Source organism: Haliotis rufescens, unplaced genomic scaffold, assembly GCF_023055435.1.
Source record: "Haliotis rufescens isolate VD_foot unplaced genomic scaffold, xgHalRufe1.0.p SCAF_1, whole genome shotgun sequence".
In the NCBI taxonomy this organism is placed as follows: domain Eukaryota; kingdom Metazoa; phylum Mollusca; class Gastropoda; order Lepetellida; family Haliotidae; genus Haliotis; species Haliotis rufescens.
This window is the reverse complement of record NW_025963779.1, coordinates 64,736,148-64,751,670: the sequence shown is the minus strand read 5'-3', so window position 1 is coordinate 64,751,670 and position 15,523 is coordinate 64,736,148. Positions and strand designations below refer to the sequence as shown.

At 41.2% G+C, this 15,523-nt stretch overlaps 1 protein-coding gene and 1 long non-coding RNA gene across 2 annotated transcripts in view; one reads left to right on the top strand and one right to left on the bottom strand.

Moving 5' to 3' along the window:
• LOC125382029 overlaps positions 1-15,523 on the bottom strand; it is a 69,316-nt gene that overhangs the window by 35,693 nt on the left and 18,100 nt on the right. The window lies entirely within an intron of this gene.
• On the top strand, positions 328-6,010 carry LOC124142384 (DC-STAMP domain-containing protein 2-like). The gene is made up of 2 exons (XM_046510821.2): positions 328-1,664; positions 3,612-6,010. Exons 1-2 carry the CDS (start codon positions 424-426, stop codon positions 4,957-4,959), a joined length of 2,589 nt encoding a protein of 862 aa, XP_046366777.2. The 5' UTR covers positions 328-423; the 3' UTR covers positions 4,960-6,010.

Sequence of the window (15,523 nt, the reverse complement as noted above, 5' to 3'; positions counted from 1 at the left end):
ATGAAATCAATATCAGTATCGCTGCCTAATTTCGAAGTTAGAGATGGTAAGGCCCCACGCGACCGCATAATCTCACGTCCAATCTCAATAAAATAACATCTTATTGCCGCTAAACAAAGCCTTTAGTAAGATTTAATGAATATATTAAAATTGATAACTTTCCCCTATCAGGATCTTGGGAAGGATACGTCAGTATTGAAATAATACAGTGGGATTCGGTATCATCATTCCATGACGTCATCGATATATTCGGCGCAATTCAATCACAATGCATGACGTCATGGTGACGTCATACGATAATCCTGACGTCACATTAAATAATACAGCTGAACGTTCACGCTTACGTTTACTGTGTAGCAGTCTTTAGATGTGTTTTTACGTTAACCTCTTCAAAATAGAACGCGAAAACTGAAGAGCACGAAAATGGCGCAGGCGCAGAAGATTATACAGGCCTTCAAGGTGAAGGCCGCTCTCGGAAGACTTGCTCGAGCTAAAGAGAATGCTCTTCGGGAAATGGCGGGACTTCCACCAATCCGGCCATGGTATGAGGACTGCTACATCAGCTGCATGGGCGGACTAAAGCAAATGTGCTGTAAGGCATTTTGCCCGTGCTGCATTAAACCGTCACGTCCAAGGTTAAAAAAAATCCCAATATCATGCTGTGGGCGGATGTTCGCTGCAGACACCTACGAAAATGAATGTCTGAAGAATTTCCTCGGTTTCTTCAGCGGCATCGTGTTGTCCTTTCTGTTGTATCTACTGATGGCCCTACAGATGAATCTCCCCCTGCTGACCTCCACGATCATATCATCCAGTCTCGGCTTGGTGCTTAGCCTCGGTCTGGCATTCTCGGATACGTTTCGCTGCGTGGTGCTGTTGATGCTTCCGTCGTTTTGTTCCAGTAAAGGTCGCTCCTTCCTCCTGATGTACGCCACGATTCTCATACTCAACTACCCAGTCACAAACTTCAACCACAACATCCTTGTAATGTCCGAGAGCGCCACCTGCGGGCAAAGTTTGGCACAAAATGAAACTAGACAGCTTATAGACGAGGCGATGTCACCTGTCGCCGCTCTCCTAGACGGCATCAGAGACATGCTCCGTGCAATTAGACAATTTGCTGAGACTATTCGGCAGGCTTTTCTGGCTCTAAAACGAGCTATTGAGGAAATAGGCGAGGCAATTGGAAGAGTCCTAGACTGGCTTATATCTATTGTCAATATCTGCAATCACAACATGGGCGCACCCTATCGCAGGTGTAGGAAGTCATTTGACGAGGCTATACAAGACTGTCGAAATAGACTTGGGGTGTTTAAATTCATTTGTGAAATTGTGGATTGGGTGGCGCAATTGTGTCATATTGCACGTGCAGGGGAACTGTTTTGTCTTGTGGCGTCTGAGATCGTGAACCACGTGGGACGAGCTATCGGGAAGCGCGCAACTAAGATCCTAGACAGCGTCCACGCTATGTTCTACTTCAACGTCACGATCGACTACCACTACAACCTTAGTATGACACAGTCCAAGAGCTATGAGGAAGTCAAGGAAGACATCATGGTAGAGATCAAAGCAACGCTGAAAGGTCTCGCTGACCTCATCAACGCCGCCGACCACGTCATGACTTTCATGGTGACATTTGTAGTTATCAAGGCAGTAATGTACAGGTATGATGATCTCTTTAACATCAGGCTCGCTGACTTGGTTGATGCGTCAAACAACAAACAAATAAACATGATTTTGTGACTCCGAATGCTGAAATCGTTACCCACGTGAATAGGCGACACAATTTCCTTATTTCTACAGATTCGGCCGACCGGAGCTAAAGACAAAATTAGAAAATTAATTGCTTTAACTTCGTTTACATTTGCCCTATCATTTCATCTTTGCGTTAGAAAAACTATACAACCTAAAAACTAATTCAAAAATAAAATGTAAACTTTTAACGTTTCAAATATTAATTATCCAATATATGTGCTAGAATAATATTCACCATATTTCATTTAGCATTTTATTTTTTCCCCGACTTATGTCGACCGACCCAAACAATTTATGCCAAATAAGCTATAAAAAACTGTGCTACTCTTTGCGTTAGAAAAACTATACAACCTAAAAACTAATTCAAAAATAAAATGTAAACTTTTAACGTTTCAAATATTAATTATCCAATATATGTGCTAGAATAATATTCAACAATATTTCATTTAGTATTTTATTTTTTCCCGACTTATATCGACCGACCCAAACAATTTATGCCAAATAAGCTATAAAAAAAACTGCCCCAAACAAGAGGATATATTTGGGGCTGCGGAAATTTCCTCTTATCATATTTTGTCCGAGCGGAGTGTTTACGAGTGAACGGTTGTGGTAGGGATTGAAAGCGAATAGTCATAATAAAAATACAGGATATTTCATGTGTCAAGTGTGAAAATATCTCTCCCCCTGCCCTGTCACAATATGAGAGTGAGTAGTTTTACGCCGCTTTTAGCAATATTCCAGCCATATCACGGCGGGGGACACCAGAAATGGGCTTCACACATTGTACCCATGTCGGAAATCGAACCCGGGTCTTCGGCGTGACGAGCTAACGCTTTAACCTCGTCACGGTATGATAGAAACATCATATTTCACGAGACACATGTGATATCCTATTTACTATATATACTTTTTGTGAAGTAAAATAAAACATTGTTACGAACATTTTCCCTACCTAGCAGACAAGCACGTTTCACCACCCCTTGTTATTGTGACTGAAAATGTAGTTCCGTGTTTGCAGAATCTTAAAAAAATATAAACAAACATAATAACAAATATTTGAGGTCACTAAAATTCTTTATCATACATTCGGATATGATAATATACAATACTACATAAACTAAAGATATTCTTCAAACCCACGATACCGCTGTTAGAAGCAAAGGAATACACCCTGGTGAAGTTAAAAAACGAACACTCTCAATTGACGAGTTAAATGAGAAATTTACAGTTTACAACCAAACATTTTCAAGACAATAACAAACGGCAAGAAGTAATATAAACTCCATAAATGACCATCTGTTATTATTTTGCCGTATCAACGTGGAACTAACATAACAGGGAAGTCAACAGTTTGTGCACGGGCCGATAATGGGAAGCAATTTGCGGGGAGGTAACTCTTGTATGACGATAGTTCCGACAAAGTGTGATGTTCACTGCAGTGAAATATGAAGTGTTGTGTTCACTGCAACCAAAATATCACTTTTCTCACCTTCAGAAAACTCAGTCTTTCACACTGAAATATGTAATATATTTTTTCATCAATATATCCTTTAATAATACTTGAATCAAACGATATCTGCCTAAAATCTGATATTGTAAAAGTTGTATACGGATATTATATTAAGATAATTAACTTAGCAAAAACAAATAAGTCTCATAAAGTGATACCTGTTAATTCGTAAAACCCCTCAAACTCAGATCGAATATAGAACGAACATTGCCGATGGTCTGTCAATCTGGACATGTGTTTATCCGGGCAATGCACTGTACGTAGAATCCGGAGACTTACGTGGTGTCACTGTATTGCTGTAGCAACCGTTGGTGCACCTGGTGTCACGTTTGTTTGTATGTTTCAGATATAAATACATCCACAAGAGCCATTTCGATAACGCATTCATCACTGCGCATGTTCATAAAATTGACGATCGTCGTCAGGAGTTAGGAAGGGAAACCATCTTCCCATTAATGCCGGAGGAGAAGAGGAAGTATGGCCGTGCGTCTTCTCCCAGACTTCTCAGATCGGAAAAAATGAAGATGGCAAGTGGTGTCGCGTTCTGGATATTTGCTTCGAGTCACGGCTGCTTCTACCTTATGTGCGACTACGGTTTGTACTGGGTCCTGTCTCTCATCAGAACCCACTTCGAGATCAAGACCAACTCGGCAATTCCACCCCACACCAAGTTACACGTGCAGGGAGAGGGGGCAATGGCGGACATGTACCGAGCCTTGATATCCGTCCTTGACCCTGTGTCCGAGGCTAACCTTGATGTAGACACCACCCACTGTCTGCCAAATCCAGCGGTGCCTAACTTTGCCATCTATGAAACTGTAGCAATAATATACAGCGTGTGTTTCTTCATGTCAGTGTTTGAGGCCTACGCCATGCGCCTACGTCACGTGATTGCCGCGTGCTACCACCCAGGTCGAGAGGAACAGAGGGCAGTGTGGTTGTACAATCATATTCTCAAAACAAGAGGTGGTTTTCTCAAATTTGCCCGACGGCAGATACGTCGGAAGTACATGAAGGACCAGGATGTGCAAAAGGCCAGCATCCGGTGCCGTCTGGCGGCTCAGTATCCGTTATTTGGGAAGCTTCTGAAGTTTCTTGGATATGAGCGAAAGATTTGTCTGATGTGTGGTAAGGAAGGGAAGAAAAACGATGACGAGAATTTCTTGGACTGCGCCAGTACCGGCTGTGAAGCGGTGTACTGCATCAACTGCTATGACGACCTCCAAAACATGTGCACGGCATGCATGAACCCCGTTGATTACGGCGACCTCAGTGACGTCAGTGAGGAGAGGGATTCCAGCGAGGATGAGGAAGAAATTGAAAGAAAGAAGAAAGATGCGAAGGAAAGGAAAGAAAGACAAGCGTTAAGGAGGGAAGAAAGACGCGCTAGTCGAACGTTGCTCAGCTTCAAAGAAACACTAAATGTGCCGTCTTCCGCGCACATCAGTGACTCCACGGAAAGCTCCAGCTCAGATGGCAGCATCAGTTCCAGTTCTGATGATGAAGACTACGATTACCAATACCGGAAAACAGGATCAGACAATGAGCCATCGGATTCTGACCAATCAGAACCGTCGAAAAGGGGAGATCACTCAAAACATGACTACGTTTCCACCGATATTTTTCAGTCAGACACGGACACAGATGCTGCTCTGTCTGATCCTGTGTTTTCGTCAGACGAGGAAATACACTGACCAACAATGGACACTAGTATGCACTTATTTTGGCTTGCTGGGCGTATCAGTATGAAATTCGCTGTGATCGCGAATCTATGTTGGGAAAAGTAAAACCGGCGCTGTACATAGCTACGAATTCGCATTAACTGAAGAACTGAAATTATTCATAACCCTAGCTTCGATAACCCACTTGGGGGCATCCATATTCGAACTTAATCCAATAGTTTCACACGTTCACGTGACTATCACACCATAAAAACGTCGCAAGGCAGTCGTGAGACTTAATTCTTATATTCTTTAAAACAATTGTTCTCAACAACGGGGGATCGATTGACAGCGAAATCATGTAATATCACCACGAGCGGTTGGTTACCCAATTACCCTGTCTAGTGTATCACTAATTGCTTGTCGTAAGAGGCGACTAACGGGATCGGGTGGACAGGCTCGCTGACTTGGTTAATGCATGTCATCGTATCCCAAATGCGTGGATCGATGTTCATGATGTCAATCACTGGATTGTCTGGTCCAGACTCGATTATTTACAGACTGCTGTCATAAAGCTGGAGTATTGCTGAGCATGCTGATTGCGGCGTTAAACAACATGAAACTGAACTAATTTATTAGGACCCGTGGAAATCCAGGTTAGAATAGGTCTTCAGCAACCCATGCTTGCCTTTAGAGGCGACACTGCTTGTCGTGAGAGGGCACTAGCGGCATCGGGTGGTCAGGTTCGCTGACGAACCCCAAATCGAATCGAATCCCAAATGCGCATGATGTCAATCACTTGATTGTCTGGTCCAGACTACAGACCTCCGTCATATAGCTTGAATATTGCTGAGCGTGGCAAAGAAAAAAATTAATTTATTAGTCATAGAGCTTTGATACGTAATCAGGGATGTTCTATAGTCTACCAGTCATTTGTGTTCATACTCGTACTGCATGGCTATGGTGCTTGTACATGTCTCGTTTATAGCCTGTATAAATTATGGCAATTATAAATCAAACATTGTACGTTATTTACTGTTAAAGTGTATAAAGTTAAAAAAAATATTCGATGTGTTCCCCAAATGTTCTCATTTTGCATTCTATCTTTCACTGACGTCATGACATCCTCGATTATCCAGGGCAGAATATCCCCATTCTTTCCTGTTTATATACCCTGGACCAGTTCGCCACAATGGCTCTGTGTCGGAGGTGGCGCCGCCATCGCAATCTCTCTATCACCAACAGCGAGTCATGAGTGTCATTTTATTTGAATCGGGCCAGAAACTATATATGCGAATGTTTTACGCAGTTTTCCAAGCTGCGTTCGTCACAGATTATTCTCGCACCCAGTCATTCAAGGTTCGTTGCATTCAGTGGGAGAGCCGTAAAGATCCGGGGTAAAATAGGTCTTCAGCAACCCATGCTTGCCGTAAAAGGCGACTGTGCTTGTCGTAAGAGGCGGCTAACGGGATCGGGTGGTCAGGTGCGCTGGTTGATGCATGTCATTGTATCCCAATTGTGTAGATCGATGCTCATGATGTCAATCACTGGATTGTCTGGTCCAGTCTCGATTATTTACAGACCGCCGTCATATAGCCGGAATATTGCTGAGTGCGGCGTTAAACAACAAACAAACAAAACTACTTCTACATGTACTGCCACAACTACTAGTACTAGTACTACTACAACTACTACTGATACAACTACTAGTACTACTACTACTTCTCCTAAGAAGAAGAAGAAGAAAGTAACAGTAAGTATGATTGTGTTATATAGCGCTAAACTCCACACAATAAAATGTGCCCAGAACGCGTCTTGATAAGAAGTATCCATGTAGATCTACTGTCAGCTTATCAACAGCTGTCTGAATAAACGACCGTTCAAGAAGCGTCAGACAATGCATTCCTACGTCACAATATTGTACATTGTAGACATCACGTGGCTCATTTGACCTTGGAGTCTTGGCTCACGCTGACATGGAGTTTGGCTGCCCGAATATTTGTCTGAGTTTCCCATCTCTCGTCTGCCCAGAATTTTTTTTATCCCGAGTGAAATAATAAAAAGAAGTTTTCGTGTTAAATTTTCCCCACCGCCTTACAAAATTATGTCCCGATGTGATAAAAAAAAACTACTACTATAATTGCACATTCATAAAAAGCAGTTCAGCTTGATATTATTCAGTAATTTTCATTAAATGTTCGTTTCTGAAGCAAAGCGACTAGATCTACGACATAAATTAATTAAAAGACTGGTACCAAGTAGTCTAAACTTTAAAATGTCATAAAATAATTTACACGATTTGTGAAAAAAAATGTTTATATTTTATTCTTGGTGTCAATTTTTATTTCACCAGCTCAGTCTCTTGTTGGTTGAGATTAGAGATAAGAAACACATTACAAACAAAATGGATTGCCCAATGACCGTAGGTATTCTTCTCCTTCACTGTCACTGGCATGATAACGTGAACCATTGATAATTGTCGCACTTCTTGTAAGACGGATCGTGTGAGTGAGTGAGTGAAATTGTCACGTTCAATTATTGAACAGAACAAACCATGAGATATTCCATGTCATATTCTATTCCAAGGTTGGACATAAAATCTTGGGGGAAAATGCGTTTGATATAAATATTTAAATCCTGACAAAAACAAATATATATATATATATATATATATATATATATATATATATATTATCCAAAACTGGCTCCCACAGGAGATATCGCTTGGGTGAGATCAAGCGATATCTATACTGTAGATATCGCTGCAATCAAATTGCATCACAATTCTTTGCAGACCATTGTGACGTCATTGGTTACCATGACGTCACAATCAAATGACATCACTAATGGCTCTGCTACTGAAGCTGTTTACACTAAGACAATGCTTATAACTTTCTACAAACTGAAAAAGGTGGAAGAATGATGTTGGATGATAAATAAATCTCACCCTCGTGTCTTTTGATATCAAATATATCAACACTTGTTGATAAAAGTGAAAAAAATCCTCGGCAAGCCTCGGAGTTTTTCCCACTTTTATCAACTCGTGTTGATATATTTGATATCAAAAGACACTCGGGTGAGATTCTCTCTCTCTCTCTCTCTCTCTCTCTCTCTCTCTCTCTCTCTCTCTCTCTCTCTCTCTCTCTCTCTCTATATATATATATATATATATATAATTTCTGCTAATAATTTTTGCTAATTTCTGCGTTACCGATATCCAGATGGATGTTAAAATCACTGTGAAACGACAGCACTGCTAAAATTCATATATTGGGCACATTCAGCCTTAAGCCGTAGGCTCAGACGCTGATCACGAGCGACAGGCTTGCGTGTCGAAGTTTATAGTAACCGCTTTAACAAGCAAAGACTTTTTACAAAGGGAAGTAACTCTTACAGGCATGTATACATAGTGACAACACAAGTGAGAGGAGAACGTGAGGTAACTGTTTGCGTGCGTTCATGCATGTTATTTGGCTGTATCGGGTTTCTGCCAGTGTCAACTGAGCGACATTACTTTCTATGAGTCGTTTCCACAATGGAATCCGATACTGAGACTGAGAGCTCCAAGAATGATGACAATTCACTGTATTCGTATACCATGCTGCGATCGTTCCATGATTTCCAAACGGCAAAATCTTAATCACACTGCCATGTTCTCCCTTGTAAAGACCTTGCTATTTCCTAATCACCTGGATCGAGACTATTGGGTGGCACAGTGGTGAGAGCATCGCTTTGTCACACCGAACACACGGGTTCTATTCCCAACAAGGACACAACTTGTGACGTCCATTTTTGGTGTTCCGCGTTGTGGACCATGCAGTATTGCTGGAGTGGACTATTGCTATAACGGCATTAAACCACACTCGCTTAAATATCTAAACGTTGGCTTGTGATTTACACCGCAAAGACTCGACATGTTGCTCACTGCGCATTTAACAACAAACATCACAAAAAATGGTTCGAGTCAGTAGCAAAAGAGTGATGTAGTATGTTGTTTATTTTCTGACTGTGTGGTTATATCCCAGCTATATGATGGTGGTCGAATCGGGACAGAGGTCGGATCAAGGGAGGGCCGGGGTGGCCAAGGGCCCCCCTCCCTTTTGCAAACCAAATGTATGTTGTAGGCAGTAAAATTGACTGAGAGAGGATTTTGGTATTTTGGACCCCTCCCTTCCTTTTATAAATCTTGGATCCTTGCTGGACGCAATGATCATCGATACACGCAACTGAGATACGGTAACTTGAAATCAACCAAGTCACTTAGCCTGACCACCCGATCCACTTAGTCGCCTCTTACTACACCCTATCAGCTATTCATTCCAGGGGCTAAAACACCCCACAGAGTATATCAGCGAAATGTAACGGTACTTCAAGCCAGTCACTGTTTTGTTTGTTTGTTTGTTGTTTAACGCCGCACTCAGCAATATTCCAGTTATATGTCGGCGGTCTGTAAATAATCGCGTCTGAACCAGATAATCCAGTGATTGTCGGCATCAGCATCGATCCACGCAATTGGAATACAATGACATGCATCAACCAAGTCAGCGAGCCTGATCACCCGATCCCGTCAGTCGCCTCTTACGACAAGCATAGTCGCCTGGTGACCGTTCCCTAAATGTTAAAATTGTCTTGGTGTCAACTTGTATTCACATAGTAGCTCACAAACTTTACCCTATTAGATGGTGGTTGTCTTTAAAAACGTTAAAAAAGCTAGGAGCTAGGGGCGGTTGTGGTAGCCTAGAGGTTAAAGCGTTCGCTCATCGCGCCAAAGACCCGGGTTCGAAAGACCACATGTGTACAATATGCGAAGCCGATCTGTAGTGTCCCCCGTCTTGGTATTGCTGGAATATTGCTAAAAGCGACGTAAAACCAAACTCACTCATTCGTAAGAGCTAACCCGCCTTTACAAGACAAACAGCTGCAGCCATCTCGTCCATTAAACCTGTACCAACATTTGACGTAAAACCTCCAGTTTGACAGTTGTCTAGACCTCTCTCTCAACAGGACTGCTTGGCTTGATGTCAGTATACTGTGTCTGAGTAGGGTATCCATACGGCATGGTATCTCAGTGGAAAAGCACTATTAAAGCGGCTGAAATCAGGACTAGTACAAGCAGCCACACATACATAATTTTCAGCTTTCTCTTAATTTTTAGGGGGACTTGTCATTTTTGTCATTTAAACAGTAATTTTTCTCAATAACATTTGTTTCAAACGCATCTAATATTATCATGCATGTCTTAGATAGCCTTCGGTATCATACTAGTGTACATATGTCAAACAAATAACTCTAGAGAAATATTTGTTTTAATGAAGAACGAAAAGAGGGCAAAAAGCCCTGAGATTGGACAAAGCAAAACATAATTTTAAAGACTTTCCCATGTTCAGACTTTTGTTTATTTTCTATATGTTAAGTGCTATATATTCTCATACAAGAAAATCGAAATTAAAATTAATTATTTTGCAATTAGTTGGATGTTCGGTACTATTTTGTTGTAGATTGACTTGACTAACACGCATGCATGCAAGTCGTTATAAAAATGAAATAATTTTGAACGTGACGTTAAACCCCATTTCATCTCACCTTCTGTGGGAGACAAGTCTGAAGTAATACACGTTATTTTCTGCGCTTTACACTCATGTACACGTGGTGAAAATAATTGTTAGCGCCCTTCATACTACTACTAAGAAGAAGTTTATTCTCCGTGAATAAAACTTAGTGACATTGAGAACATTCAGCTCCTGTATGATTAAACAATACCGTAATATATTAATATATACATAGACCTCTGATATATCTAGCTAGTTAGTGGCTTGTAAGTGCATTGCATTTGGAAAATATTTTCTTTGGTATAACAAGAAATATTGAGGTAACAAAGGCCCACAGGTAAATTATATAATATACAAGTTCTTTTAGCATGATCAAGATTGATAAATGGTTTCGTTACTCCAATTTGACAAAGCTAGATGCCCATCACAACAACTGACAATGTGCATGCACAACTTAAATGCAGCTCCCTCAGATTTATGATTGAAGTAGGCAGACAAAACACTGCAAGAAAATTGAGGCTTTTGAGCAATGGGATTTAAATGTTGATGAAGATGAATTTAATTTTCTGTTATTTTGTCTGTCTAAGAAGAAAATAAAAAGAACTGCCGTTTTCTGTACATCCCTTCAACACAAATGTATATCGATGAGGTCAACAACTAATAGTTCTTCGCAAAACTGTCTATGTTCAATTATCGTGCTTTTTGTTAATTAGAATATGAATTCTAATGATATTTGCAACCACTCACGGAAAATAGATTTGTGCTATGGACCCAGTGCCTTTCAGTGTGGAATAGAAACTATCTATCAATCTAACTGTAGAAGTTTAAATACACCTGACAAGATTAAGAGTGAGTGAATACTGCTTAAACCCAACTCACTCACTCAATCACTCACTCACATACTCGTCCTTTGGGGACTTGGGGATATAATATGATACTCAAAAGAAGTTAGTGAGTTGGGTTTAACGCCACTTTAAACAGTATTCGAGTTATATCACGGCGAGTCAGCTAAATCTGGGAGGAAAGCCCGAAGTGATGCAGGTCTCAGACGTTTACTGGTTTGGTTAAAAACAGCACGGGTATGGTACTGATAAACCAAATAACATAATCGGGACGAACCGGGATTCGAACCCATGATCATAGGTTCCTGGCGTGCCCACGGGGCGCAACTTTGCACAGCGAATTGCGGCGCCTTAGATGACTGGAACACCCGTGCCATGATTAAGAGCATATGCGAATGTTAAAAGCTCTACCAGAGTCAGTTCGCCTATTTGTGAGGAAGGATGTACCCTTTACGAAATATCAATGTTCATATGTTGCTCGACTGGGAAACTAAACATTTGATCTCACGTATTTTAAAATACTGTAAATCTTCAAATTAATGAATATCCATAGTAATACGACTGCCGAGCCCTATCCAAAAATGGGATTCAATATCAATGCCAATCTAGATTTTCCTCAGATTCATCTCACTTGGGCTCCGTTTCAATTTAAATGAAGTTACTTGTTTCTAACAAAATTATAAATTCTCAGAGACTACGTGTTTGTCTGCATGTGACTCAAATATCTTCAGGATAAAGCGAATGTATCGACCATAATACTAATCATCCCATTAACCTAAATGAATGTTAAGCACAAATCGATAGCGATATCATAAACGTGATCCAGAATATCATAAATGTGCTCCAGAATATACAAAATAAGCGACAACAGATGGTAAATAAAGAGGATTGAATCAGGACAGTTTAATCATATCGAAACCATCAAAGGCAATCAATGTTGAACGACCTAGAAGTACTTGCACATATTAATCAAGTGAGTAGTATAGATGATTGTCTAGAGTTAGCTGTAACCCGGACGTCCTATTCACGCTGACCACATATTGACGCCTTATCACACGCTCTGCCCCAAAAATAGAAGTGGGGCTTCTATTGGACGCCGGGTCTTTAATGGAGGCTGGGTCCATCATTTGAGAAAATGAATTCTCCCTTACACATTAACTTACGGCATGTAATAATTACTCCCTGTCACTTCCGGTATCTTCGAAAAGGGCATGCCAAGGGTACGCAGTCCGGAATTTGGCAAAGAGTCCTTGGGATATAAAATAGCCACCGGACCTCTCTAATAGACCCCGTGTCAACGGCTTGCGAGCAATTAATAGACACCTCCCATGCGGTAGTATTAAGGTGGTAGTACGGTAGTAACTAAGTATCAAGGTGTACCAGGATTCGAACCCACGATCAAAAGATTCGGAAGAAGACACTACATGCATCCTTGTATGAAGGTAAAATACATTGCTGGCAGATGAGGCACTGGGTACCAAGCCTCTGTTTTATGTTGTGTAAAGTTCGAGAGTTCGGCGCGGGGTGGGGGGGAGAGGCGGCGTAGCACCTATGACGTTAGCACGATGTCTTATAGGCTGTCTTACAGACCCTGATACACAAATATATCAAATACAACCCATGCAAGTCTATAATGTTTGGCAAGTCTAGATCACTGCAGTTTCTGAAAATGAAGAGAGTCACTGGGCGCCTTTTTATTATATTTTTTTTAAGATAACTGAACAACTGGTTTTTTTATGTACGATATGTTCATTTCAGAGACTAGATTTTAGTCTAGATGTCTTACTACAATCAAAATGATCAATTAGAGTGGACTGTCTTACCAATTAACATGCATTCAGATATAATTGAAATCAGAAGTAAAAACAAATTCTGTTTAAAAACCGTTATGTAGCTGCATGTGCTGAACGCCACAGGTTCATGCACTACTTTAATTCGTATATGTCCGTGACGATTGTCAGCTGTTGTAATTACCAGTGCCTAGGTGACCTTGCGGAGTTGATAGTCTAATAGCACGTGCAAAGGACCTGGAACATGAATTGTTTGATAGGCATTTTGTTGATGTTGATCGATGTCAAAGTAGAAAAACAGTTCAAAAGTAACAACTTGACAGCGGTGAAAGGATCTATACCGAAACGTCGCTATTACAGCAAAATAAAGACGTGTCTATCCCTAAACAAATTGTCTACTCTGGAACATGCGAGTTGGAGATTAGGGTTCTTAATCAATATGGGGAGTCTGAATGTGGCTGATTATGACACACCTGGTGTGAGGGCCACCTGTCGGAGAACGACCTCGTATGAGACCTTGCTGCGGCAGGAAATCGGTGTTTCAACCCGGGATTGTCTCAGTAAGATGCAATGCAAAGTACTTGATTCAAAATCGCGTAATACATGGTGAATATTGCCCGTAAATGCGGTAAAACAGACCTTTTTGATGTGTGTTTTAAATCTACTACTTTTTTGTCTTCATAGGATTAATATTCAAGCAGAAAAGGATTAATTTCGAACCATTTGGTTTTTGCTTAAAAATAACAGGGCCAGATAACCAGATAATGATTTGAGTATGTGATGTCCAACTTAAAGTTCTTTTATATTAACATATCATATAGCTTTTTCATATTTTCTTCGGGGTTCAGTCGTCTAAGACGATGGAATTCAATGCGCACAATTACGTCCCTTAGACAAACACATGATCGTGGGTTCGAATCCCGGGTACCCATGATACAGTTTCCTTGTTTGTTAGCACGATACCACCTGTGCACTTCACCAACTCGGCAAACGTCCAAGACCTGCATCACTTCACGCCGTGATATAACTGAAATACTGTTCAAGGCGGCTTTAATCACATTCATTCACTCACTCATTCATGTTGTTTCTTATAATATAGTATCTTTTATTCCATAAGCAGAGCGGCATTCGATTTGGTTCAGTCTCACGTCGACTGACTTGTAACCAGGTTGATTGTACGGAGTGTGTGGTTGCAATATGTAACCTGACTGATTGTACGGAGTGGGTGGTTGCAATATGTAACCTGACTGATTGTACGGAGGTGGTGGTTGCATTACAAACCTGACTTATTGTACGGAGTGGGTGGTTGCAATATGTAACCTGCTGATTGTACGGAGTGGGTGGTTGCAATATGTAACCTGGTTGATTGTATGGAGTGGGTGGTTGCAATATGTAACCTGGTTGATTGTATGGAGTGGGTGGTTGCAATATGTAACCTGACTGATTGTATGGAGTGGGTGGTTGCAATATGTAACCTGACTGATTGTACGGAGTGGGTGGTTGCAATATGTAACCTGACTGATTGTACGGAGTGAGTTGTTGCAATATGTAACCTGGTTGATTGTATGGAGTGGGTGGTTGCAATATGTAACCTGGCTGATTGTACGGAGTGGGTTGTTGCAATATGTACCCTGGTTGATTGTATGGAGTGGGTGGTTGCAATATGTAACCTGGCTGATTGTACGGAGTGGGTTGTTGCAATATGTAACCTGACTGATTGTACGGAGTGGGTTGTTGCAATATGTAACCTGGTTGATTGTACCCATGTCGGGAATCGAACCCGGGTCTTCGGCGTGAGGAGCGAACGCTTTAACCACAAGGCTACCCGACCGCCTGGTTGCAATATGTAACCTGACTGATGTACGGAGTGGTTTTGCTAGCCGAGGCTCGATTATTCATAGGGGCACGGGTGGTCCGGTCATCTAAGGCGCCGCAATTCGCTGTGCAGAGTTGTGTTCCCTGGGCACACCAGAAACCTATGATCGTGGGTTCGAATCCCAGTCCTCCCTGATCATGTTTCTAGGTCAGCAGCGCCATACACGTGTTCGTGGGTTTCACCAAAGTGGTAAACGTCTGATTCCTGCATCACTTCGGGTTTTCCTTCCACGTTAAACTGACACGGAGTGATATAACTTGGATACTGTTCAAATCGGGGTTAAACCCAACTCACTCACTCACTCGATTAATAATTCTGACATTCCCTAGAATAAATACAACGGCAGTGTGCAGATAAACAGGTAATTATTGTCAATTATTGTGTTAAAAACAGATTCTGATCGACTTTGAACTATCGATATCTAGGTTAAATTATGAAATTATGAATATGTGTCAGATATCACACACCTCAGTGACTCAGGGATATTATATTTGCATCGATTTCTGTCACAAGAAAGAGCCACACTGATAAGTCATTGAA

Coding starts and splice junctions, on each gene's coding strand:
- LOC124142384 (XM_046510821.2), top strand. CDS start 424: ATGGCGCAGGCGCAGAAGATTATACAGGCCTTCAAGGTGAAGGCCGCT. Junction 1,665..3,611: donor ATCAAGGCAGTAATGTACAG/GTATGATGATCT, acceptor TGTATGTTTCAG/ATATAAATACATCCACAAGA.